The following is a 23,489-nucleotide window of genomic DNA, read 5'->3' as shown; positions in this document are numbered from 1 at the left end:
GTCGCAGGTGAACGCTAGTGTTTCACTGTCATGGCTAGCGTTAAGCCGGCCCAGTTTCCATAGCGACAGAGACCAGGCCTGTTGCCGTCTGCCAATCCCCAGGGCGCGCTAGAGTCTCCCCTGACGAGCAGAGAGGAGAGGACGCATGCAGCGTGTAGGAGGAGGTGAGGAGAGCAGAAGGAATGAGGGAAAACACTACAAAACACCGACAGGCATTGAAGAGGCAGAAAGAACGAAGAGAATGGAAATAATTCACTGATATTACAGGGTTCTTACTTTTTCATCCAAAAGTTTGAAATGACTTCTCTTCACCACAGAACTAATTTCTCTGGTATATCTGTTCCCACTATTTCCAATCTTTGCCTCATGTTGCCTGCCTCCAGTGTGTGTCCTCCCTCCTTTCCTGTAATCTGCTTTGACCTAGATGTTGGTTCACCTGTGTCTCCCAGTCCCCGTCTGCAGAAAAAAAAAAAAAAAAATTTCAGACTCCATTTCCTTCACTAATTTCACCCACAGACCTGGCACCTTGTTGTGTTCCGCATCTATGTAATGATATCTACATCTTGCTAAATAGCAACACTCCAAACTGATGAGGGCACATAAACACACTTTGACCCAAACCGACCGTCCCGTCATAGTTCTGGCTGTGGGTCAAGGTAGCAGTTGTGCAGGTAGGTGAGTGTTCTGGAGAATCTTATATCTTTTACAGCATCTACCTTTCAAGTTTTAAATTTGGGAAATGTTGCCATCCAGTGCGAGGGAGGGGGGGAGTGGGGTTGGAAGCGAGGGGGGTGAGACTGCCGAAACTGCCGAGACCGCAGTTAGGCATTTCGAAAATAAATTCACTTAATACAAGCATATCAATTTAAAAATACTCGTTTTCCAATAAAATCATATTGAAAAAAGAGGTTTTAGCGCCAGAACGAGGTGTGTTTTTTTTTTTTTCGCATCACACACGTCACGTGATCAACAACTGGATGTTGCTACCAGCTCAAACCATGAAGAAGACGACAGGAAGTAGTTGGAGGATGACGGCACAGGATGTTACTTAATTATTGCGTTTGTTCACTTATTACGTGAACGCACTTATTCCCGTGTGATTTTGATTGTGAAGTTGTGGTTTTTGACATTAGCAGAACATAGGCCAAGTTTTGTGCACATTTATAATGGAAACGCAGTCTTAATTGAATTAAAGTCACAAGTCTAACGTAAGTGGTAGAAATTCCTTGTGGTCTTTTGCCAAAGACAAAAGATAAATTCTACATTTGCTAAACTCTGATGCCACTACATTTTAATGTATATTTCCTGGAAGTTGTGCTCAGTGTCTTCATCTGAGAAGTTTGTCTTGTTTTCTTCAGACGAGAAGGTGAACAGCTTCATCAAAGGTTTTGGTTTGTTCGACACAGAGCAGTGTGAAAGCAAACCCCACCAGCTGAAAACGCAACAAATATTGTAACTCTGGTATCCAATCAAACCAAGACCACCACCATCAGTTCCTCTGGCACCTTCTGCAGTCATCCTAAAAGAGTCCAAACAGTAGCGTCTTCAGTCTTCGCAGATCCGAAACCGCTCTTGCAGCCTCCCAAAGTTGGACGACTGTTTCTATTTCTGTAGATATAAATGTTTCAGAGCAGACAGAGGGTGATATATGTTACAACAGCTCCAGTTGGGCTCCTGGGATAAATTTAGGCCCCGGCTTGCCTCTGGCGCTATAAAGTAGAACGGAGTTTATGGATGAGTTTGGCTCTGAGGAGAGCTGGAATTACTACTGTAAAGCTAACAGGTGGTCAGTGTTGTTTTGTGGTTTGTGTTGATGTGTGTATGCGTGTGCGTGCGTGCGTGTTTGCAGGGTGAGTTATTGAGGTGGAGAGGCGAAGGTGACACGGATTTTCACTTCAAAGGTGGGCTGGAGCAGAGCTCAGATTAAAGCCCACCAGGAATCAAAGAGCTGCAGGCCGTAGGCAGCACACAGGTGTCTCCTGTATGCGCGTGTTTGCGTAAATGTGTGTGCCCACTCTCATTTCTTCTTGTTTTGTTGTGTAACAGAGGCTATTTTTACCCACCAGCTCTCATGGGACCTCTCTAGTCCAGGGTTTTTCTTTATTTTGTATTTTTGCCGTCTTCGGTTCGTCTGTGGAGCTCAGGTCGTGCGGTAGGATAAGGACTCTCCACGTCGAGATGTGGGGAGTCTGCTGTGATGTTTGACAGAATCCTACTTTTTGCTCAAAGCCTCCCCTCGCCCCCTCACGGTCTCATTCAGACGATAAGAGGTGTTGTCTAACGCTGACGTCAGCTCACCCACCTCCTCCTCGATGAAATCCGGAGGACAGGCCAGGAAACGAAAGCTGTAAACAAAATCTCTGACAGAACCGACACGAACGTCACGGCCAATCAAACAGACTCACGTCCATTGTTTCGTCTGGACTTGGAGAGCGGGGCCATAAAGATGCGGCATGGCAGCGTACAATCACCGGATCACACTCATAGTCGGAGGTATAATTGGGAGTCTGTGTTCAGAGCTCTGAGAAAGTTTAGCCTTTGCTCGTCGAATACCTGTCAGACTTAAATGTTTCAGATAATTGGCCAAATTTTAATGTCAGACAAATGTAACCTATCCAAACCAAATCCCACTTCAGTACAATTCAGCCTGAAAAATACTTCTTTTTTTTTCCCCAAAGGGAAATTAAAAGTTGTAACTAATGCCAAGTGTCTTTAAAGAGTCGTTGTTGTTGCCCTAAAAGTGTCTATCAAATCAACCACCGGAGGAAATTTTGCGCTCCACATTTCTTCCCGATTCCCCCACTTAGCTCCTTCAGACTAGCCAGAAACAATTAGCAAACACCTGGCGGAACTGCACATCTGCTGAGCTCATTATAGGAGCTGCTTCTCTGTGCTACGCTGGTAAAAATTGTGTTAAAGGGTTAAAAGAGGAGCCATGTTGTGATAACTAAAGTCCTTCCACTGGCTCCCTGTAGCTCAGAGCATAGAGCTTAAGATACTATTGTTAGTTTATAAATCACAACTTAGCACCACAATTCATTAAAGATCTGCTGTTGTTGTACCAACCTTTCAGACCTCTCAGGTCTTCTGGTTCTGCTCTGCATCCCCAGAACCAGAACCAAACAAGGAGAAGCAGCATTCAGTTTCTATGCACCACAAATCTGGAACAAACTGCAAAAGAGCTGAAACACTGACTTCCTTTATATCTAGACTGTTTAGAGTTGCTTTTGAACCACAATAAATTAAACACTAATCAACGTTTTGATGTGTAATGACAGCACTTGGAAAAATGTAATGTTTTGATTATTGATTTTTTTGTGTGTTTTAATGATGTAAAGCATGCTGAACTGCCTTGTTGCTGAAATGTGCTATACAAATAAATTTGATCGACTGATTGACTGATTCAAGGTACCTTTTCAGAAAGAGCGTGAGTTTCTTAAAGAGACAGAGGCCCAATCTCAAGGTGTTAAATTACAAAGTAAAATTTATTTTAAGACATATTTGATATATACAGCATTTAATTAAAAAGTGAAGTGACTTGACTGCCATAAAATGGCACCATGTGCCTGGAAAACACATAACACTGCTCCTTCAAAAGCAAATCCGACACATGTATAGGCGTCTACCACTGAGTTGGAGAAGCCACTTTAGAGTGTTGACATTTTGCTTCTGTTTCACCTTTAAAGTGAAGTGTGTCAAAGCATCAGGATGGAGAAGGGGGGCGAGTAGAGGACACACTGCTTAAAGTATTCCTCCTCACCGCCACCCCCAATCCAGTGCAGAGTCCCTATGGATGCAGACAAGCCACTAAAGCACCCAGCTTCCATCCCAACGTGGGCCGCAGAGCTGTACCTCTCTGGCTCACCTCGCCACCGGCCACGGCTCTCCACATGCCCACTCACCACTTCACGGTGAGGGGAAGGAGAGAGAGAGAGAGAGAGAGAGAGAGAACTCTCATTTACCGCCCTGACTCCTAACGAAGCATCACGTAACGCTGGAACGGCGCCTCGCGCGCCGCTTTAGCATCATCATCATCCCCTCTCTCACCCCACGCGCGCGTCTGCTTTCTGCCAACCCGGCGAAGACACACGTGGCGGTCGGTGCACATACATGCAAAAACACGGTACGCCGGTACTCTGTTGCTGGTTGCCATAACAACACGGTCAGCGGTGTTCATGCTCTTTTGGCTTGGCCCGAGCATCACAGTGGGGCCAGGTGGTATTTGAAGTGCGCCGAAGCACACAGAGCTCAGCTCACGCGGTGCGGCCACAGACTGAAGCAAACACGGAGCCAACGCTGCTGCTGTGTGTGTGTGTGTGTGTGTGTGTGTGTGTGTGTTTCACTGTGTTACTATGCCACGTTAAAATATTCCTTACAGGTGATAGAAAGCCAGTCAGAGAGCAGAGGTGACGAGAATAAAAGTTTGATCAATAGTGCCATCTAAAGGACAAATGACGCAAGTGCACCAACGAAGAAACTTTTTTTATTACTACTTTTTTCCCCACATCACATGGAAAATAGAAAAGCATTGAAAACACTCATTTTCTAACACAACATAAGTTATAGCTATATTCATTTTTTCCAACATAAAACTTTAATTGGGGCCTGCCATAGCAATGCACAGGAGAGCATTGAAATGCCTTGCAGAGCAACTTCTGGTAACCAAGTGACTCGCCACATGCTGTTGAGTACATTGTAGCTTACTTTAGCATTGATGCTAAGTTTTAGCATCGGAACGCTGGGTTCCAACCGACGGGCACACTTTGGCAGGCCCCATTTAAAATTCTTCCAAAATGTTCTGGTTATAATTTAAAGACTTCAGCACCATGGTCAGAGTCAAACCTGTAGTGACAGGATGCGACCACTAGAGGGAGGTGTTCTCTAAGAAGCAGTCCATTAACTTGGGCACTTAATTGTTTTGACTTTAATGTCTTTCCATTGCTCTCGGACCAGACTTCATGTGCTGAATATTTGATTTAATTCTACCAGGAATCGGTTCTTCACCGGTCAACCTGTAACTTGCTTCATAGTTTGTTGCTTTTATTGTTTGGGTTTTTTTGTTTTGCTTTATCCCTTTACATAAAACTAGCATCACTTTTTCATGAAGATAAACATGCCGTGGCAGATGACACATTCATTTTTAATAAATATTACTGAAATTAGCCCCATAAAAAATGCATTGTTTCACAAAGCACAGTTGCCTAAGCAATGAGGAGGTAATCTAAAGAAGAAAGGAAGTAGGTAGGTTGGGGTATCAAATGATGTTTGGATACAAATGGATTCGTTTTTGTGGGGGTTTTGTGACAATACTTTCACAAACGGAGGAAAACATTTCAATAACTCAGGCTGCATGAATGGAAACACTGGCAGCAGAAAAAATACCTCAACAGACGAAGCAGAACAGAATAGATTAAATGATGGATCCACATTTTGTTAGGTTCTCTGCACATTCAATCAACATTTTAGACTCCAAAAGAGTGTCATATAAACTTTATTTAATTTAGTAAAGAAAATATAATATACAAGAAAATGCATTCAACATATCTTGAAATATATCCAAATAAAGTGGAAGCAGTGAAAACAAAAGCCCTTTTAGTGAAAGTTCATTCAAAGCAAGATTGATAAAAAGCACCGACGTTACCGAAGCTTGGATTAAAATGACTGAAGCTGATGAACCTCCTAACTTCATCTAGACAGAGGAAGTTGGAACAGTAACGATACACTGCTGGTACATAAACAGATACCAAACAATATATACTGCTGGTTTATCTAACACATGTAGATTTGATGCCATATCAGCTAGCTAAGGTTCAGTATGAAAGTGATTCTGATAAATCTCCACAATGTTCTTTGGTTTCTCATTTAGCTGCAATCTGATTGGACTGGCTTTGAAAACAGGAGATCACAGTGTGGAAGCACCTCAAAAAACGATGGTATATCTGGTTCAACTTCAAAGGAGGCTTGAAACAGGTCAAGTCACATGAAGTGGTCTAAGAGCCTGGTCCAGGATCTTGAACATCAGCAGTAAAATGTTGTTAGAAGATTGTAAAATGCTATGTAGGGAAACACAGCAAACATGAGGAACAAGGTGCTCTGGTCAGATGAGAACAATCTACAACCAAAACACTGTAGGGTGAAAAACAAACGTCATCCTCACTGTGACACATTGAGGAATATAGGGATGCTTTTCTTCTTCTGGGATATGGAAGTTGGCAGAGTTGAACTGGAATCATTGGAAGAGGTTCACCTTCCAGCACAGCAATGACTTTAAATATCCAGCCTGTCTAGAGTCACTTTGGACTGGCCTTGTCCTCCATGCCAGCTTGTGTCATCAGCTCAGTTACATTCTTCTCCAGGTCGTCGATGCGAGTTCCCATCTGATCCAGTGTAAGAGTTAAAGACATCTGCAAACCTTTGTCAGCTGAATGTTACAGCAAATCAGTTCTCAAGAGAATTCAATCAGAAAGACTTGAATGACATGATCTGATAAATAATTGCCCATAATAAAGGTTTGTACCTACATTAGTTACAAACATAGTAGTTTGTAATTAGTAGCAGAAGTTATTTTGGGAGTTCTGAAACCTAAAATGACACCCAATTTCCTCCGAGCAGTGCTGTCAGTCCTTTGTCTCTTGTGGTTGGTCATAGCCCACACAAAACATTGTCTCAGTTCATCTTCAATTCGTAGAAAACAGATGGAAGCTGATCCGCAACTGCAGGAAAAACCCCTGTTTTGCTTTTGGTTTATGTTCCACACACCCTTGTTAAAGAGCAGAGTTCTGTCTGGTTTATGCTTGACTAGTCCGCGAGGTCTCTGTGGCACCACAAGGTCAAGTTTTGGCATTTCAGCAACCACATCCCTCTGTGCGACAAAATTTTCCAAGCTGCGCACCTCTAAAATGTCATAATGGAGAGCTCAGTGAAGAAAAACATGGCGGACGAGCCAGAGCTTTTCTTGGTGCATTTTTGCAAAGAGAGACATTTCCCCCCTAGAGTGTTGCAGAATATGCGCTTCAGGGTGGATAGACTGCATAGACTATAAATGTTGCAAAAGTTCTGTCAGCCTGGTTCCTCACATCTTTATTTTCCACTTCAATTGTTTTTGCCACAAAGTGCATCTATATTTATGAATCCTTTGTAAAATGGATATAAAATTTAAAGGGGAAAAAAAAGCTAATGCACCATCCTTATTAGATTGTATAAATCATCTTAGCTCAAAAAGCTAAACTATCTTTCACTGAAACCACACTTCTTGGCATTACAACTTACACCACTGAAAATTCAGTTTATTTCCTCTATGCTGGTCAAACACTGCTGTGGGATGGCATCCCATTCAAATCAGACAATGAGGTTGTGTTGGCACAAACAACAAGCCCCACATCAACTCACTGCCACATTTAGCAAGCTTATGACCTCCAACACAAAACTGCGTCTTCCTTACTGATGCAGGTTTAGGTGCTAATTATTTAAAACAATGAATGCTTTTAAATAATATTTTCTGGTCACAATGGCATAAAGAATGCCATTTTTAAAGTGTGACTGCCCTCTGGTGGTCATCGAACTTCCTTGACTTAAACACGTCATTAATTAGTAAATGATTTCAAGTGTTTCAGCTGAGTGAAAACAACAAGCTGTGTCACCAAAACCTTAAAGAATGAAAACAAAAGGGGGAGAGAAAAAAGGATATTTCTTGACTCCAACTGTTCAGATATAGCCAGAAACCTCTCCTGAAGTCGCTGCATCGTAGTTTCCATCTGAAGACACAGAAGAAGAAAAAAACCTGCCCTTGAAATGTAAAGTTAAACATGTTTAACTGAAACTGAAGTTAAGTAAGGTTTTCATAAGATCTGCGAGTTCCGATGAGCAAACTTACCGCCTCTGTCATCTCTTGTGCGGCTTTACAGTCTGTTTTGGACATTTTATTTTCTCCAAGCCGCACAGTCGCGTTTTTATTCAAATGAAGTATATCCCAAACTAGTCAATGTATAAGTATTTAGCTAAACGGTGAGGTTAGCACGACGTTAGAAATGGGTTTCTCTCTGTAAGGTTGGCAGTGACTCCCCTTAACTTTGCGGCACATCAGCTGGAGCGACGAAAACTCCGACTTCCGTTTTTTGCTATAACTACTTCAAAGTAAAAGTTGCTCCCTTATTTAAAGCATTTGTTTAACCGAAAGCGGGTTCCATTTTATGGTTCGAGCTCAACGGACGGATATTATATAAGACGACAAGAAGGAAAGCTAACTATACTAAAGAGCTAGTACTAAAGACTACTTTCTCCACTCTTTCGTGTTAATTTTATTACGTCGTTTTAGGGCCATTTCAAAAATAAAAAAACACCCATTTGTGAGGACGAACATCCCTCGTTGAAATCGGAAGGTCAATGAGATGATAAAGAAAACAGAATAAGACAAATCTCTGTGTTTCTACTTTTGTAATATCTGCAAAGTTGTATGGGGTTCTAAAAAGTTTTAGACGACAGTGTTTTTAAAATAATTTCCAAACGACCCAAAAATACATATTTTTTATTTTTTATTTTATGTTTACACTCTGCAAAGTTTAAAATAGTAATTTGAACAAATAATCATTTTTCGCCTTTATTTTGAAGTTAGATGTTCTCTCATTTCCTGTTTCATATAGTTTGAGTTTTCCTAGTTTGACTTTGACATCCGCAGTGATTTGTGTACATGGGGGACAAAAAAAGGGCATTTTATTAACTGTTTGTGAACCGATCCAGTGAGATAGGTCAGGTCATGGTGGCTTTTTAAAAAATGTATTTATTTATGTCTTGATTCGTCAGAGCTGTAAAAACTGCTCCTGTCCTTCACTTTGGTTTTTATATAAGACTTTGCCCTTCTTACTCTCACAGATCAAATGTAGTGAACAGACTGCAAACAGGGTTATGTAATTTTTGCTAAACCCTATGAAGCTTCATAATCCAGACTTTGCGTGTCTTTCATTTCCGTTGCTCAATGGAATGAAATTATAATGAGAACCCAAAATAGAAAGAGCAGTGGAAGTGTACTGGAGCACAGAATATAAATCAAGACGACGTGATATGACGTAGAACTACCAGGATACTAAAATAAACCCTGAAAGATGAATTATTGACGTTACCTCTCCATGCTCTTCAATAAAATATTTCTGGTTCTGCTGCAGGGCTGCATAAAACGTTTCAGGAGACCCAGGGTGAAATCAGGGGACCTACCTAAATATTTGGTTTCCTAGAGATGTCTTAATTTATTCCTCACCAGAAACTGTATTCTTTTTACTACATTTGACTCTGTGGTGTCATCAGACATCTTTTATGGTGTTGTCTGTTGGAGCATTTGAGGTGCACAAAGGAGCGTTACCATAGATTCTTGATTTTTCCTTCCAGCAGCTGTTGTTTCTTTCTTTGTTGTGATAAATTTGCCCTTGCTGTACACTTGAATTTCCTCAATGTTTGACATTATTATAAGATATTTTTTTAAGACTCACCATTACTTTAAGGACTTTTAGCATAGAAACACTCTGAAGAAAAACACAAAACATAGGCGACATTTTCTTCGGTGGTAATGCTTACCTAACGTTTTTTTTTCTTTTTTTTTCTTTTTTTTTTTTTTTGCCAACCGCCAATAAGAATAAAAAAGAACACCTTTTCCAGCATTTTTATGATGAGATAGAAGTTATTTTCTTATCGCAGCGAGAAAAGCGCAACATCAACTTGGCGAGTGAAGCATCTTGACTGATTTCACCATCTTCGTTCGAGTTTGTGACGTTTCAGGAAGTGCAGAAAGAAGGAATAAACTGACTAACCGGTTGAGGTGCACAGCGAAGGAATGCTCGTTATGTCAATGCTGTACTTTTCTTTTTTTGCAGTCAATTTTTAATATTATTTCACTGAGTTTTAAAAACTTAGGTTTATCATCATGATTATTTAAATGCCGTAGCTCTGACTGACCTCTTGCTAGCATCAACACGACAACAAATCACCCCGCTAATCAGATCCTCGCTGATTTCCAATGTTGTAACACAACCTTCCGGTTTATCGTATCGATGTCGTGGCAGTAGAGGTTCCATTGTTTGTACATCCTGTGCGAAAGAGCAACCACAACACGGATGTTACTCCTCGCGCACACTCCGAGGCATCATCATCATCATCATCATCATCTGTCAATCCCTAGGAGCTCTGCCAGCCGGCTGGCTTCACTTCAGAACCGCAGCTGAAAATGGAGGATGAAGTGTTCCAGCATGCTGTGTCCGTGTTCAGCTCGCTGGTGTCGTGGGTCGCCGCGGGTGCCATCATGTTCGGCGGTGTGGTGCCGTACATCCCGCAGTACAGAGACATCCACCGGACCCAGAACGCGGAGGGCTTCTCCACCTACGTGTGCCTGGTGCTACTGGTGGCCAACATCCTGAGAATCCTGTTCAGGTACGGCTGGGTCCTCCTCAGATCTGTGAGCATGTTTTGTGCCTGTTGAACCTTTTCTACTCTCAGAACTTCAGTATCAAATAGAAGGGATTTTTTTTTTCTTTTTCTTTTTTTTAGAAATTAGTTTCCATTTGGGTTTTCTATTTTCTAAAAACAAAGTTTTAATGTTTTTTATTTTCAATTATTTAATTCCATGCATTTAAGTTTAGCCCAAAATCTAAAAAGTGTGGCCTGCATTTATGCTTAATTCAAAATCTGAAAAGTGTGGAATGCTTTTATGTTTAGTCCAAAATCTGAAAACAGCAGACAGAACACCAGGTGTCCCCTACAAGGGGAACGGTTTAGATCAAAGCATACACATGTACTAGAATGGCCCAGTCAAAGCTAGACCTAAATCTAGTTGATCATACAATACCCTAAAACGATACATAGAAATCTGGGGGTGTAATGTGGCGAAATGTAAGAGACAAATTCAGGTCACTGTATGCTTCATCTTCTCTTCTCCATTTTCCTTCTCAGATTCGGCCGATATTACGAGATGCCGCTGCTGTGGCAGAGCATCATCATGATCTGCACCATGCTGGTCATGCTCAACCTGTGCACCAACGTCCGCATGGCTGCCGAACTCAGCACCAAGAGGCGCTCCTTCTTAGGTCAGAGGCATTTAGATAACTCAAATACTGTGTGTGTGTGTGAGAGAGAGAGAAACTGGAACCCAAAGAGAGGAAGAAGACAAATACAAAACAGAACTTCATATTTGACTCCTTTTCAACCACAAACTTGTGTTGAATTTTTTTCTAATAACAATAATCTCTAAATTCCCTTAGTCAGTGATCAACTTCACTATTTCTGGTCAAGAAAAGCATCACCACACTACACTGTGATGCTGTCACCACCATGTTTCGCCTTGGGTGAAGTTTTCAGGCCGATGTTCGGTGTTGGGTTTCCACCCACGTACCATCATTTTTACCATTTTAGGGATTAAAAAAACGTCTTTCTTTGTTGTGTTTGCTATCCCTCGCTGGCTAACTGCTAGCAACACCTCACATGGCTTTCTTCTTCACACTCTACCAGTAAGGCCGTAGAAACGTTCCCTTAAAAATGTGTGGTTTTAAGGCAACAAAATGTGGAAAAGTTCAAAGAGAATTAAAACCTTTTGCTAGACATCCTGAAGTAAAACAAATGACTTGGTGACAAAATAACTATAGTTGCTCTGTCTTTGTCCTTGTAATTAAAGTTAAAAGGCCATAAATCTCCCAGTTGTAACAGGAGATCCTAGGAGCCGCCTTGAGTTTGATAAGGACTGCCGCTTATTTACATTCAAACTCTCATGTGATTACGTGTCTTATAGTAACTCTACCTTACTTTTAACTTTCCTTATGGTCCAGACCATCAAACTTCCAAAACACTTGCCTCCATGCAGATGGTCACACTTGCTCAATAAATCAAGCGTTGTAATTAGTACCACCTAGTTGGTAACTGAAGTCACCCTGGAGGAATGGCAATTTTTTGTTTTACCTGTAATCCTTTAGTTTTTAGTTTTCTACAGACACAGATCTTTGTTCTTCACTTGAGTGTGTGATCCAGTTGATTTCTCCAACATCGGGCCCTTTCCTATGAGCACCTAGCAGTGTAGCTGGACTCGGCTCAGTTCTACTCTACATAGTTTGGGCGGTTTTCCATTACAGTTGAGTAACGGCTCCAGTGGGTGTCGTTGTCCTTTAGTCGGTGGCAAAAAGTAGCTCAACGTGGACCATATGCAACAAAAACACGATAAAACAACGGCAGAAGCTACGTCGAACCTTCTGCTCAGTCTGAGAGTTTTTGTCAGACAAGGTCGCTTTTGGAAGTTGTCGGATTATTGAATCTTTTACAACATTTCTAAAATATGTTTAGTGTTTAGGTTCATTTCTGAACCTGAAGGCCCCAGACTTGCATATCTGTGACCCCAACTACTGATCTAGACTGATTCAATGATTACTTTGTATGATTGGAGATAAATTAGGAACATTAATCTTCACCCTGTGTGGACACAGAGTTCACATAGTTACATACTTGGAGAACCAGTTCAGAACAAATGTTGCAGGCATTGGCTTCTGTCTTTCTTAAATCCTCTAAGAGCAACAAAGGTGTCGTTTGCTTTTGCTCTGCTTTTCTCTTGGTCCCTCATCTTTGCTTTAAAAATAGTGAAAATGTGTCAAGTTTGACAGCTTTATAGTTGTAAAGTTGTGTTTAAATAGTTTTAGAATGTGGAAAAGTCATGATGATTTTATAATGTTCTGAAACACAAAATACAAAAATTGAAGTAAGGTGTTCTTTTTCTCTTTTTTTTAAACTTTGTGAGTTTCTGATTTAAAGGAATTTCTTTTTGCCTTTTTCTCTTAGCACATCATCACTACAATTAATGCTTCTTGCTTTCTTTATTTTGAGGAAGTTACAGTTAACAAAAAACACAGATAAAATCTCAAGTCAAATTTGCGTAGCAGACCGACTGCATTGAGTTCACAGCATTGACATAATGTCTTTTAAAAAAGTCATATAAGCAGGAAAGGCTGGTCCGATTGGTTAGGCTGCAAATAATAACGGGCTGTTGCGTTTTCATTTTAATGAAACAAAACGAAACCAAATACTTTTTAACTTTTTTTTTGTGAAATTTAGTGCCAAGGGCCAAAACTGCTACAACATCGTATCCGGATCGGACTCCACTCGCTAATGGCTAAAACGTAGTCGAGCAGCCGGGAGCTCCGCTGGTCATCTGTTAGTGTTGATGAGAAGACACGCAGAAAACCAAGCTGTTTCTTCTTCTTGTCCCTCTCTTTCCGTTTTGCCCGTAGCGACAGACAGTAAGGACGAGGAGGTCAGAATCCCTAAGAGGCTCTTTCTGGGTACGTACCTTGAAACGTCCGTTGTAGTTCATCCATCGCCGCTCTGTCTCCAACCCCCCACACCTCCACGTTTCCATGTTTCTCGTGCATGACGCCAACCCAGCTAACACCCACCGCCCCGCTTCCCCTCAACTAACAGCAACTCTCTCACCTGCTTGGAGTTGCATCTGTTTCCTACGACGGAGTATTATGGCCATTGTAGATAAGAAAAATAAACATTTATTTCCGCCAAAAATCTCACAAATTTTGAGATTAACCTCTGAAGTTTTCCAGAAAAGACGTGAAAATCTCAGAGTTTGAAAAGTCGAACATTTGCTAGAAAAAAACTCAGAGATTTTCAGATTAATCTCACAAATGTTCTCGGAAATACAACTTTGAACATGTTTTACTTTTTGGGAACTTTCAGAGTTTCAAAAGTTGAAAATTTGTGCGACTGTTCAAACTTAGAAATTTCCAAGTTTTTTTTGTTGAAAATTTGGGAGATTTCTTGCTGGAAATTTACACCTTATTTTTGTTTTTCTTCCTATCTACATCGGCCCTAATATGCTGTCGTAGTTTTGAACGGTGGAAGTTGCTCGCACATGTCCGCCACAGCTGCTGCGTCACTGCATGTTAGTGTGTACGCTTTCGTTGCAGTGAAGTCATTCTTGAACAAGCTGTGTGGGATTTGCATGTTCTGTTCATGTCAGTATTTTACATGGATTCACAATAGAATTTGATGCAGAAACACAGAAGTAGACGGTAGACTTTACTGCATGTTTATTTTGTCATGATCCACTCGGTGAATGTGACGCATGTTCTTTCTAAAAACTGTTTTTTGTTTGTAAGCTTAACTTCTGACATGCTTTGAACTACACAAAGTTTCACCATAAGCAGTCTGTGGGACGGGATTCGAAACATTTACCCTGCCCTGAAAGAAATGCATCTATAGATCTATGAGATTACAGGTTGAGTTTGTGAATAAAGTACAGATACGTCTCTACAGTGGCTTAGGACATATTTGTACCTCTACCTTTTTCCACATTAAGTTTTTTGCAATTAGCAGAAATTGACAATTTGTTTCATTCTAATGCATAATTGTGAGTTTGTTGCAAATTTTCCACAGAAATGGTCAAAAACATTGGGGTTAGTGACCGCTACCTCCCAGCATGTACATTTATTAATCGGTCAACCCCCCCCCCCCCCCAAAAAAAAAAAAAAAAAAAAAAACAGATCGGCTCTACGGTGTATTGATTTTAGCTCAAGCAGAAAGAGCTGAGCTTTTACAAACAACAAAGCGTACACTAATGGAATGCTGTTATTGAATATTTTCTGATTATACTTAGTTTATTTGTGTCTTCTATTATACTTCTGATATTGTATAAAAGTTAGGTGGAGAAATACAAAGATTGCAGGATGTGCCCATTTCAAAAATCAGATTAATAATCAATAGAATAATTGACCATCAATAATAGTTGCAGCTCTAATCACCATCACTACTGGGAAGCAAAGTCTGATCATGCAGAACACACATCCCCAAAAACACATAAAAGTCATAAAACTGATCTCCAAGGAAGGAAAAGTTTAAGATTTCATGTGTTTGGCTGTGACTTTCAAATTTTTGTTCTGCAGTGTAGCAATTTCTTTTTTTTTTGTGATTATTATTATTATTATTATTATTATTATTATTATTATTTGTTGTTGTTTTTTTTAGGAAGATTAAGCATTTTAAAAGATGAGACTGTTGTGCAGCTTCTGAGCTGTGCTCCCAGATATGAACACTAGATGGCGGTAGGAAACAGCAGATCCCATACCCAGGGCTCGGTGAACCTGCTGATTTGGTGTCCCAGCTTTTTTTATACCCCTTCCATTGGAGATGTATGTATATATATATATATATATATATATATATACATATATATATATATATATATATATGTATATATGTATATATATATATATATATATATATGTATATATGTATATATATATATATATATATATATATGTATATATGTATATATATATATATATATATATATATGTATATATATATATATATATATATATATGTATATATATATATATATATATATATATATATATATATATATATGTATATATATATATATATATATATATATATATATATATATATATATGTATATATGTATATATATATATATATATATGTATATATATATATATATATATATATATATATATATATATATATATGTATGTATATATGTATATATATATATATATATATATATATATATATATATGTATATATATATATATATATATATATATATATATATATATATATATATATATATATATATATATATATATATATATAATTTTACTTTTTGTTTAATGTAAATCAGAAATGACAGGTCAGTTTTTTCATCTCTGCTGTAATTCACTGCCTTCAGGGCCCTGGCGGGGTCCTGCTTGCTTAGTCTGCCTTCACATCAGGCGTAGGGTTGCCTGGCCGGTGGTTTCAGCCATCGATTAGCTCTCTCTGCCGAGCATCGGTAGACCTGCTGGACATCGTGTACTTGGAGTACAGCGTTGCGCCTGTCCATTGATGTACTCTCATGCAGAGAAATCAAGCTTTAGAGACCACGAATTGATGGCATAAAGTTCAAAAGAAAGGTCTGCTGCGCTCGTATGCCTTCTAAACGATCCAGCTCTGCTTTCCCGCAGTCTTGTTGATGATGTAGCCATCTTTGATCTCCAAACCTCACTTGTTTGTTCTCATAACAGTGTCATTGTCACACCGGGCCGCTCCATCTAACAGCTGGACATTTGTACTTTGAGAGAAAAACACAATCACTAACAATTTGACTTCTTTAGACGGCCCCCAAAAAACAAACAAAAAGCCTTAGTAAGAGATACGACTGACTGAACGACTTCCTCAGGAGAGCCAGCGGTATTTCGGTTTTTAATCAAACGAATCGTAATTCTGCTGCGGCGTCGGACTAGAAGAAATGGTCCAACAACGGCTCGGTTCGGTTGGATTTATGTGGAAAACCCCTTGCCGCAATCCTTTATAAGGAGATTAAAAGATCTGATCGTTCAGCGGTGTCGGAAATGGCAGCGTTGGTGATCAGTCACGTGCAGGTAAAGGGATTTGGGGGGGGAATAGATGAGATGAAATATCTCTTTGGGGAAAAAAAAGTTATAAAATTGTCACAGGCAAACTCTCCAATTGTTTGAGTGGTGAAAAGTTAGGACCTTAAGGCAAAAAGTGATTGGATTTTTTTTTCAGGATCTCCAGCTGTATAAAAAATGAATTAGTGTCAGCAAGCAAACCATAAGGCAAGGCTGCACTGTGGAAACTATAGTGGCTCTGCATTGTTTGCCCATACTGTCCCACTGAGCTGCCACTCAAATATTTCTAAACCTCTTTTTTATTGGGGTTTTTTTTTAGATTGGGGTGATTGATATTACGTTGTTTTCGTGGGTTGGATCACTACAAATCCGTCTGAAGAGAAACTATATTTCATTAAGTCACCTCAAATGGTGAAACTCGTATTTAGATTCATTATATGCTACACAGACTCATACTTTGGATGTTTATTTCCATTATCGTTAATAAAAATCCAAACTTCAAATTAAACTTAAGTTAAAAAATTCTGTATTTATCTCAAGAGGAAATTAAATTAAATATTCTACTCCTCCAAAATCGGGTCGTGGGTCTGACTCTGGCCGCCCTACACGAACAAATCTTATTTTGGGTCTGCTTGTCTCTGGGATCTCATTTTTTCAGCCATGAAATGAAATCACATTTAAATGGCGCTTTTCAACCTTCAAAGTGTGGTTTGCTGCTGGATTGTAGCCACAGTCGATTTTCAGTTAAATATTTTTTGTTGCGATGCAGCCGCGCCTTAAGCTGGTTTTATAGTTGACGCGTTGAACCGGGCGCAAGAGGGCACATGCCAAACGCGACGTCATCGCGACCGGCATGTTGACCTCAGACGGTGCTCTTGGAGAGCAGGTTCACCTGCACTGCCATTTATATTTCTGTTTGGTCTGCCATTGATCCTTTCTTGATTGTGTCCTCACAAGTATGACATAAACCTTCACCAAATCCTATCGAATAAAGATGTAAAGACGCAGCTCTTAGATTTTTACATAGATTCACCACGAAAAGCGTCAACCTAATGACATCACAACAGTGCAGGACATGGGGAGACTTTCATTACCTTTAGTCTGGGAAAAACATGTCTCGGCTCATTTTTCCCCCACATGGTTCTGCTACAGTCACACCAGCCTTAGCCTTAGCGGCTGAGAATAGGTCACCTCACCCTATAGGTGCAGTTATTCTCTCATTAAAGGGCTGGTGCTGATCTAACTCTGCCACAGAGCTGGGGATTATAATACATCGGAGTTGCACTTATTTGAGCTGTTCCAACAGTCTCTCATAATAACCTTCTGGCTCTTACGTTTCCTCTTGAGTGACAGGAAGCCATTATTTAAACCCACCAGAGGCTTTCTGAGAACCACTCAGATACAAGTAACTGAAATCCCGAACTTGGACCTAGCTGACACAACTCTCACAGCCGCGTGGGACTTTAAACCCCTGAAGCTGACCAACCGCAGGGAGGCGGTTCACTGTTCTGCTCCGTTGTCTTCGGTACGGTAACGGCAGCCATAGATACCGTTACCGTGCAGCGCAAGGATGAAAGAAGAGGAGTGTCAATCTGGACACCCTGGTGCACAGCAAGAGAGGGTTTTACAACGAGATGAACCACTGTGATAAACATCACTTAGGACTCAGTGTGAAATATTGACACACTGTTTTAGTCAAAAAGCTTTTTAGTTTAGCTTGTGCCCAGTTCCCAAAACTGATATGTTGCCATGTAGCCCAAGGATTTCCAATCAAATGTCGTCCTCTTTTTTTTTTCCACTAGTGTTTTTCAGAATTGTCACATAAAGTTGCAGCATGAAGGAAAAACATGCTATACAGCAGCTATGTTCTTTTTATTTCTTATATGTGGGGGAGTACAAAGGAAAGCCCTTAAACTTGTGTGGTCTGCAATTAGTTCTCACATAAAGAGGAGCTAGAAATATAATTAAAAAGTTGAGCGAAAGATTTCCCAAAAAAACTCTGGTGAATGTAATTGGAAAACTTCTCCGATGTGTTCTGCTTAGGTGATGATACACAATACTGAGTTCATTTTAACAAGATGGGACAAGGTTTTACGAATTACAAACCGTGTTTTACAGAAATCTGTATTCAGTATAAAATATTCTAGTCCATTGGCGCCTTTGGTGTCTAGTTCTTAGATTCTCCTAGTGCCAAAACAGTATTAAAATTCTCCTCTTTTGTGCTTTCACAAATGTAATTAAAGTTTCATAAATCTCATGCTGTTTTTAAAGATGTGTTCTGGGTTTGTAGAAGAATCCAGTTCAGGTTTTAGCTGCTAATTTAGCTATCTTAGCACTGTTAGCAGTTAGCAGCTTCTCTAAATTGTTCGTATATTGTCTTGTGTGTCTGGTTGCGAAAAACACAATCTGTCTTTTTGGGAAAAAAAATCTGTTTTGACGCACCTCCTGTTGTACCTAGCTGACTTGCTAACATTGCCAATTTGTTAAGTTAGTTAAAAGTTAGCAAAGCCAATTGAAATCAGTGTTTTGTCACTTTCTGGCTAAGTAAATATAATACTACACATTTCAATTTTGTGGCTGAATATCGCATGGAATACCTCTGCTACTTTTTAGCAGAGTTCCTAGCTTTAACTCACCATTTTGTTTTTAATACATCATGCTAGTTTTATGGCTAGTTTGTTGGTGATGTATAAGCTGTTTTTTTTACAGTATTACTCAATTCTTCCACAAGTGTTGCTAGCTTACTTGCCAAGAGGCTAGCAAAGCAAAATACAAACATCTCAATGGGGTTTTTTCACCACTGCAGCTATAAAGTACACATGTCAATTAGCTGCCACAGTATGATCTGACTTGAAGGTCCTAGATGATGTAGTATCTTTTGTCAGTAGGATTTTTCAGAATGCCTTAGCGCCCAGATTGGCTCTAAACACAACTCGATGATGGCCCCCCACTGTGCTGGACTGTTATCAGGCTGCACCAGCACAGTGATAAGCTGGTTTACCCGTTCTCTGGCTCTGCCGCAGACATGGCTCCACGACCACGTCAAGCATCTGTACCTGCAGGATAAACAGCGGTTAGCATACATTACACAGCCCACAGAGGATTTTTGACAGCGTTTCGAACAGTTACTGTCCCCAGTTGCCCCTCGTTCAACTGCCTGTTGTTCTCCATGTTTGCCTTATGTTGCATATTTCATTTGCTTGTAAGATTTTGCTTTGTGAATAGCATGTGGCAGCTTGACAGAAGGATGTGACCTGGTTTGGCTGGCTCCTTGAGATTCATTCGATTAAATTTGTGGGATTTGTTTAGCCCGTCTTTCATAGAGGGACAATAGGATTGGCTCAGTTTTTTGGAAGGCCACTTTAGCTTCTGCACATGCACGGCTGCCATGCGTATTTATTTAGAAATGCCACCTAAATGTCAAAATCACTGAGCAATAATTCTTGAAAGAAAAAAAGATTTCACTCCTCATGTCCTCACGTGTTATAAATATTTGTTGGGTGGGGTTTATTTGATTTTATTAGGTTTTGATTGATAGGTTTATTCCATCAAATCGTTTTATTTTAGTAGATATGCTAAGACAAACAGCAGCTGCTGTTCTGCTGTTTTCATTGTGTTTTTATTGGATGGATGTCCCTGGAGATGTGTACAGCGAGCCTGTATGGCACACTTTCTGCAGAGGTTCCTTTTACTGGATGAGATAAACTTCATTTAAACTTTTACTAGGCGCTTTTTCTCTATTATGTTTGTGGCCTAAACAAATTCTTTAAAATACATTCGGTGCAGCAGTGCTCTTTTGCTTACAGCCATCACTTCATTTTTAGCGTTAACCTTATTGTCTCTCGGTAATGTAAAGCCAGCCTTTACAGCTTTCCGGCGTAAGCCAAATCCACTTTCATGTGAAGACAACACACACATGAAACGATGAGTCAGATAAGAGACAATGCGCTCCCACAAATGTTTTTACAACATTTAATCTTCCTTAAAACCATTGTAAAACAAACATTGCAGTCCTAACAGAACATTAAAGGGAACAACAAAGATTTACGGCGGTGACATATTGTTTGTGGGGTGAGGGTGGTCTGAGTATAAAAAGAGGTTTGTGGGAGTCGCATGAAAATTCTCATCTTGGTTGTGAATATTGGGTAACAACCTAACAGGGAAATTGGAGCATTCATCTGATTAAATGACTTGCTTTTACAACTATTCCTACCTACCGCCCTGACAGGCAACGCCATACTTCTGAGTGAGGCTGACTACTAGTTCAACTGCAATTCTTTACTGCTGTATTTCCTTAAAACCAAGGTACACTTGTCAAAATATTTGGAGCACAGATATCTACAATCAATTAATCTCAAATTTTTGCAACATTGACGGAATAATGTCTTCTCTAGTATGACATCTAGTGGCTACATTCGAGATAGCAGTTGTCTTAATTAAAAAAGAAAAAGTCGCCATGTTGTGACAGTAAAGTATGCAATAGATAGATTAGGACCTTCCACAATGGCTCTTAATAACTTTGGCTGGTTCTAAGATGTTAAAAAAAACAACAACTAGTACTTTTAATTATAGGCATGAAAAAAAAAATGCAGGATTTAGCAGTTTTACAGTTTTTGCTTTGAATAATTTAATTAAATTTCCACAACAGAATGACACTACAAGTACCAATAACATTTTGAAAGAACTGTCCTTTTCTTTTGCCAATATCAACATCCCATGTAAGAATTATATCCATCTGGTTTTGCTAACATCTTTTGTTTGTCCTGTATATTAAAACCTTAAAATAGAAATAAAATGGTGATTCTTTAAAAATAACACATTTCCTATAGTAGACATATATAAAACATAAAAAAATGTGTCTTTTGTCTAGATGAGTTTTATTTATCTGGACTGGGGGCAAATATGGTTCTTTGAATTGTAAAGATTGCAGATGCCTGGTCAAAAACAACCAATCAGAGCCCAGATGAGCATCTTAGCGCTGTTCATCAACCTTATGTCTGCTGCTCAATGTGCTAATGGTATTTCTGCAGTTAGCACGGGGAGAAGGCAAAGGAGTTTGATTTTTATTTATATGTTTTTTTTTTTCACAGATTATACTCTCAAGACAAAATAATTTTAACAGATATGTAAAAAAAAAATTTTTTTTAAATAAAAGTTAAATACTGGAGCTTTAATAAGGCAATAAAACCATGATAGCTAATTGGTCAAAGAGTTTTAACCTTGCTTAACACGCCATCAATACCAAGTTCATCTTTTTTTTTTTCTTTTGATCTCCCTCTTGACTTTCTGACTGTCTGTGTGTGCGTAGACTTTGACTGGACCTACTTCTGGTCCTGGAGTCGCTTCGTGGACTACCTTCAGTGCGTGCTGGCCTTCACGCTGGTGGCGGCCTACGTCACCTACCTCCTCCTGGACTCGGTGCTGTTCGTGGAGACCCTCGGCTTCCTGGCGGTGTTCACCGAGGCAATGCTGGGAACGCCACAGCTCTACTGCAACTACCAGAACAAATCCACAGAAGGCATGAGGTAGGACTCAAAAAAAAAAAAAAAGTCAATACACAGCTCAGTTTTGAAACGTAGGATAGGAAATAAAAGCTTTGCGTCATGGAGAAAAATGGAAAGCATTTCCATGTCACATGGCTTGTTACATTTCTACAATGCTTTCTTAGACTAAACTAAATGTAAATGCTGTTTCCCTTTTTTCTGTTATAATTTGTTTTATAATGAGCTGAAACTGTGGGTTTCAGTATAAAAAGAAAATATCCTGGAAGAAGAAAAATAGCGTGTCGTGAGGGATGGCCATCTTCCTGTGGCGATACAAAGAGCTCATACACAGTTGAGGGAAACGCAAACATTTCCTGGTGAATAAATCTGGATTAGCGTTTGAGGCGTCTCAGATTGTCGGACGCTGAGTTCTTGTTCCCGTTTGAAAGATTTACTTCATCAAAATCCCAAAACCCCACATGGGGAAGTCAGAGCACCAAAAGTGAACAGTGAGATTCAAACCTTTGATTTTTCTTCCCAGGATTTGGCAGATATTTGTTGTGTGGACTAAATCCTCCTCAGCATTGCTTCTAACCAGTTTTTTGTTAATCCTTGGAGAGATGGAAGTATGGATGGATGAAGAGATGCTTTTTTTCTGCTGGAGGTGTTCTGCTGATCCACAGTTCTTTTTAAAGCATCCCTAAGGTGGTTATTAGATTTCAGTCAGGCAATATGCGGGCAGCTTTTACTCCTCTTCTTTCAGAAAAAAAATCTATTTTTTCAAACTTGTAGGATAGGATTTTTTATGATCAGACAAACTTGTTTAAATAAACGCTTTCACGTCTTTCTCAATTCTCTAAATCAAAGTAGTTCAAACTTTTTTGACAAAATGATCAAAACAGGCAAAAAATAAACTTAAATTATTTTTAAAAACTGCATTTTGTTACCTGTTCAACAATAAGCCAAATATGTAGTGCTTTAATTTAACAAATACAAATATTATTTGAACCTGTTTTTTGAGGTGTTTTTGACACCTCAAAAAACAAACACACCGCTGACTTCACCACTGCTTCTGTACTTTGGTTAAAAACCCCATAATTCATCACAATCAGAGGTAAGGCCAACCTCTTACACATCAAGCCACATCATGCATACAAATATGCTTGGATATGCATGATGTGGCTTCAAAATGAGCTGAGGATCAAAAATAACACCAAGACCTGTGATTACTAGACAGAGGAATGCAGACATGTTTGCTGCTTCCATGCCTTTATCTCCTGTAAACTGTAAGAGAAGAGAATGCTGAGGTCTCAGATACATTGCTACTCCAACAGCCGAGTATCATCAATCTATCAATGAAGTTAGGTCCCATCTGCTTACAAAGGTGCCACATATAAATGAAAAAGAAGGAGTACCAGAACTGATCCTTGGGGTACTCCATTGGAGACAAAATGGGTCAGTGATCTGGCATGTCCAATGGAGGCAATTTCACATCTGTTCATCAGGTATGACTGGAACCAAATAGGGAAGTGACACTTTTGAATTATATATCTATTTTGGAGAAGGTTCAATTTTCTCCTACTTACTTGTTTTGCCCTATTAAATT

At 39.6% G+C, this 23,489-nt stretch overlaps 2 protein-coding genes across 3 annotated transcripts in view; one reads left to right on the top strand and one right to left on the bottom strand.

Annotated features, from left to right (window-relative positions):
* Positions 1–5,475: 5,475 nt before the first annotated feature.
* hsbp1l1 (heat shock factor binding protein 1 like 1) lies at positions 5,476–8,069 on the bottom strand. The gene is made up of 3 exons (XM_088010094.1): positions 7,874–8,069; positions 7,688–7,754; positions 5,476–6,385 (listed from the first exon to the last, which is right to left on the bottom strand). Exons 1-3 carry the CDS (start codon positions 7,916–7,918, stop codon positions 6,291–6,293), a joined length of 207 nt encoding a protein of 68 aa, XP_087866220.1. The 5' UTR covers positions 7,919–8,069; the 3' UTR covers positions 5,476–6,290.
* A 127-nt stretch (positions 8,070–8,196) lies between these two features.
* slc66a2 (solute carrier family 66 member 2) overlaps positions 8,197–23,489 on the top strand; it is a 33,685-nt gene continuing 18,392 nt past the window's right edge. The window contains exons 1-4 of one of the 2 annotated variants that reach the window (XM_014998482.2): positions 8,197–10,413; positions 10,933–11,066; positions 13,248–13,298; positions 21,709–21,925. In XM_014998482.2, the coding sequence (XP_014853968.1) occupies positions 10,211–10,413; positions 10,933–11,066; positions 13,248–13,298; positions 21,709–21,925 (605 nt within the window). In that variant the 5' untranslated portion in view covers positions 8,197–10,210. The remainder of the gene's footprint in view (positions 10,414–10,932; positions 11,067–13,247; positions 13,299–21,708; positions 21,926–23,489) is intronic. The other variant, XM_014998491.2, reaches the window with a different exon arrangement.

Source organism: Poecilia mexicana, unplaced genomic scaffold, assembly GCF_051168715.1.
Source record: "Poecilia mexicana isolate PSO_F unplaced genomic scaffold, ASM5116871v1 scaffold_11, whole genome shotgun sequence".
NCBI lineage: Eukaryota > Metazoa > Chordata > Actinopteri > Cyprinodontiformes > Poeciliidae > Poecilia > Poecilia mexicana.
The sequence above is the reverse complement of the archived record's forward strand: the minus strand, read 5'-3'. Positions and strand labels throughout refer to the sequence as shown.

Coding starts and splice junctions, on each gene's coding strand:
- hsbp1l1 (XM_088010094.1), bottom strand. CDS start 7,918: ATGTCCAAAACAGACTGTAAAGCCGCACAAGAGATGACAGAGGCG. Junction 7,755..7,873: donor CACAAGAGATGACAGAGGCG/GTAAGTTTGCTC, acceptor CTGTGTCTTCAG/ATGGAAACTACGATGCAGCG. Junction 6,386..7,687: donor TGAACAGTTGGAGTCAAGAA/ATATCCTTTTTT, acceptor TAACTCTTACAC/TGGATCAGATGGGAACTCGC.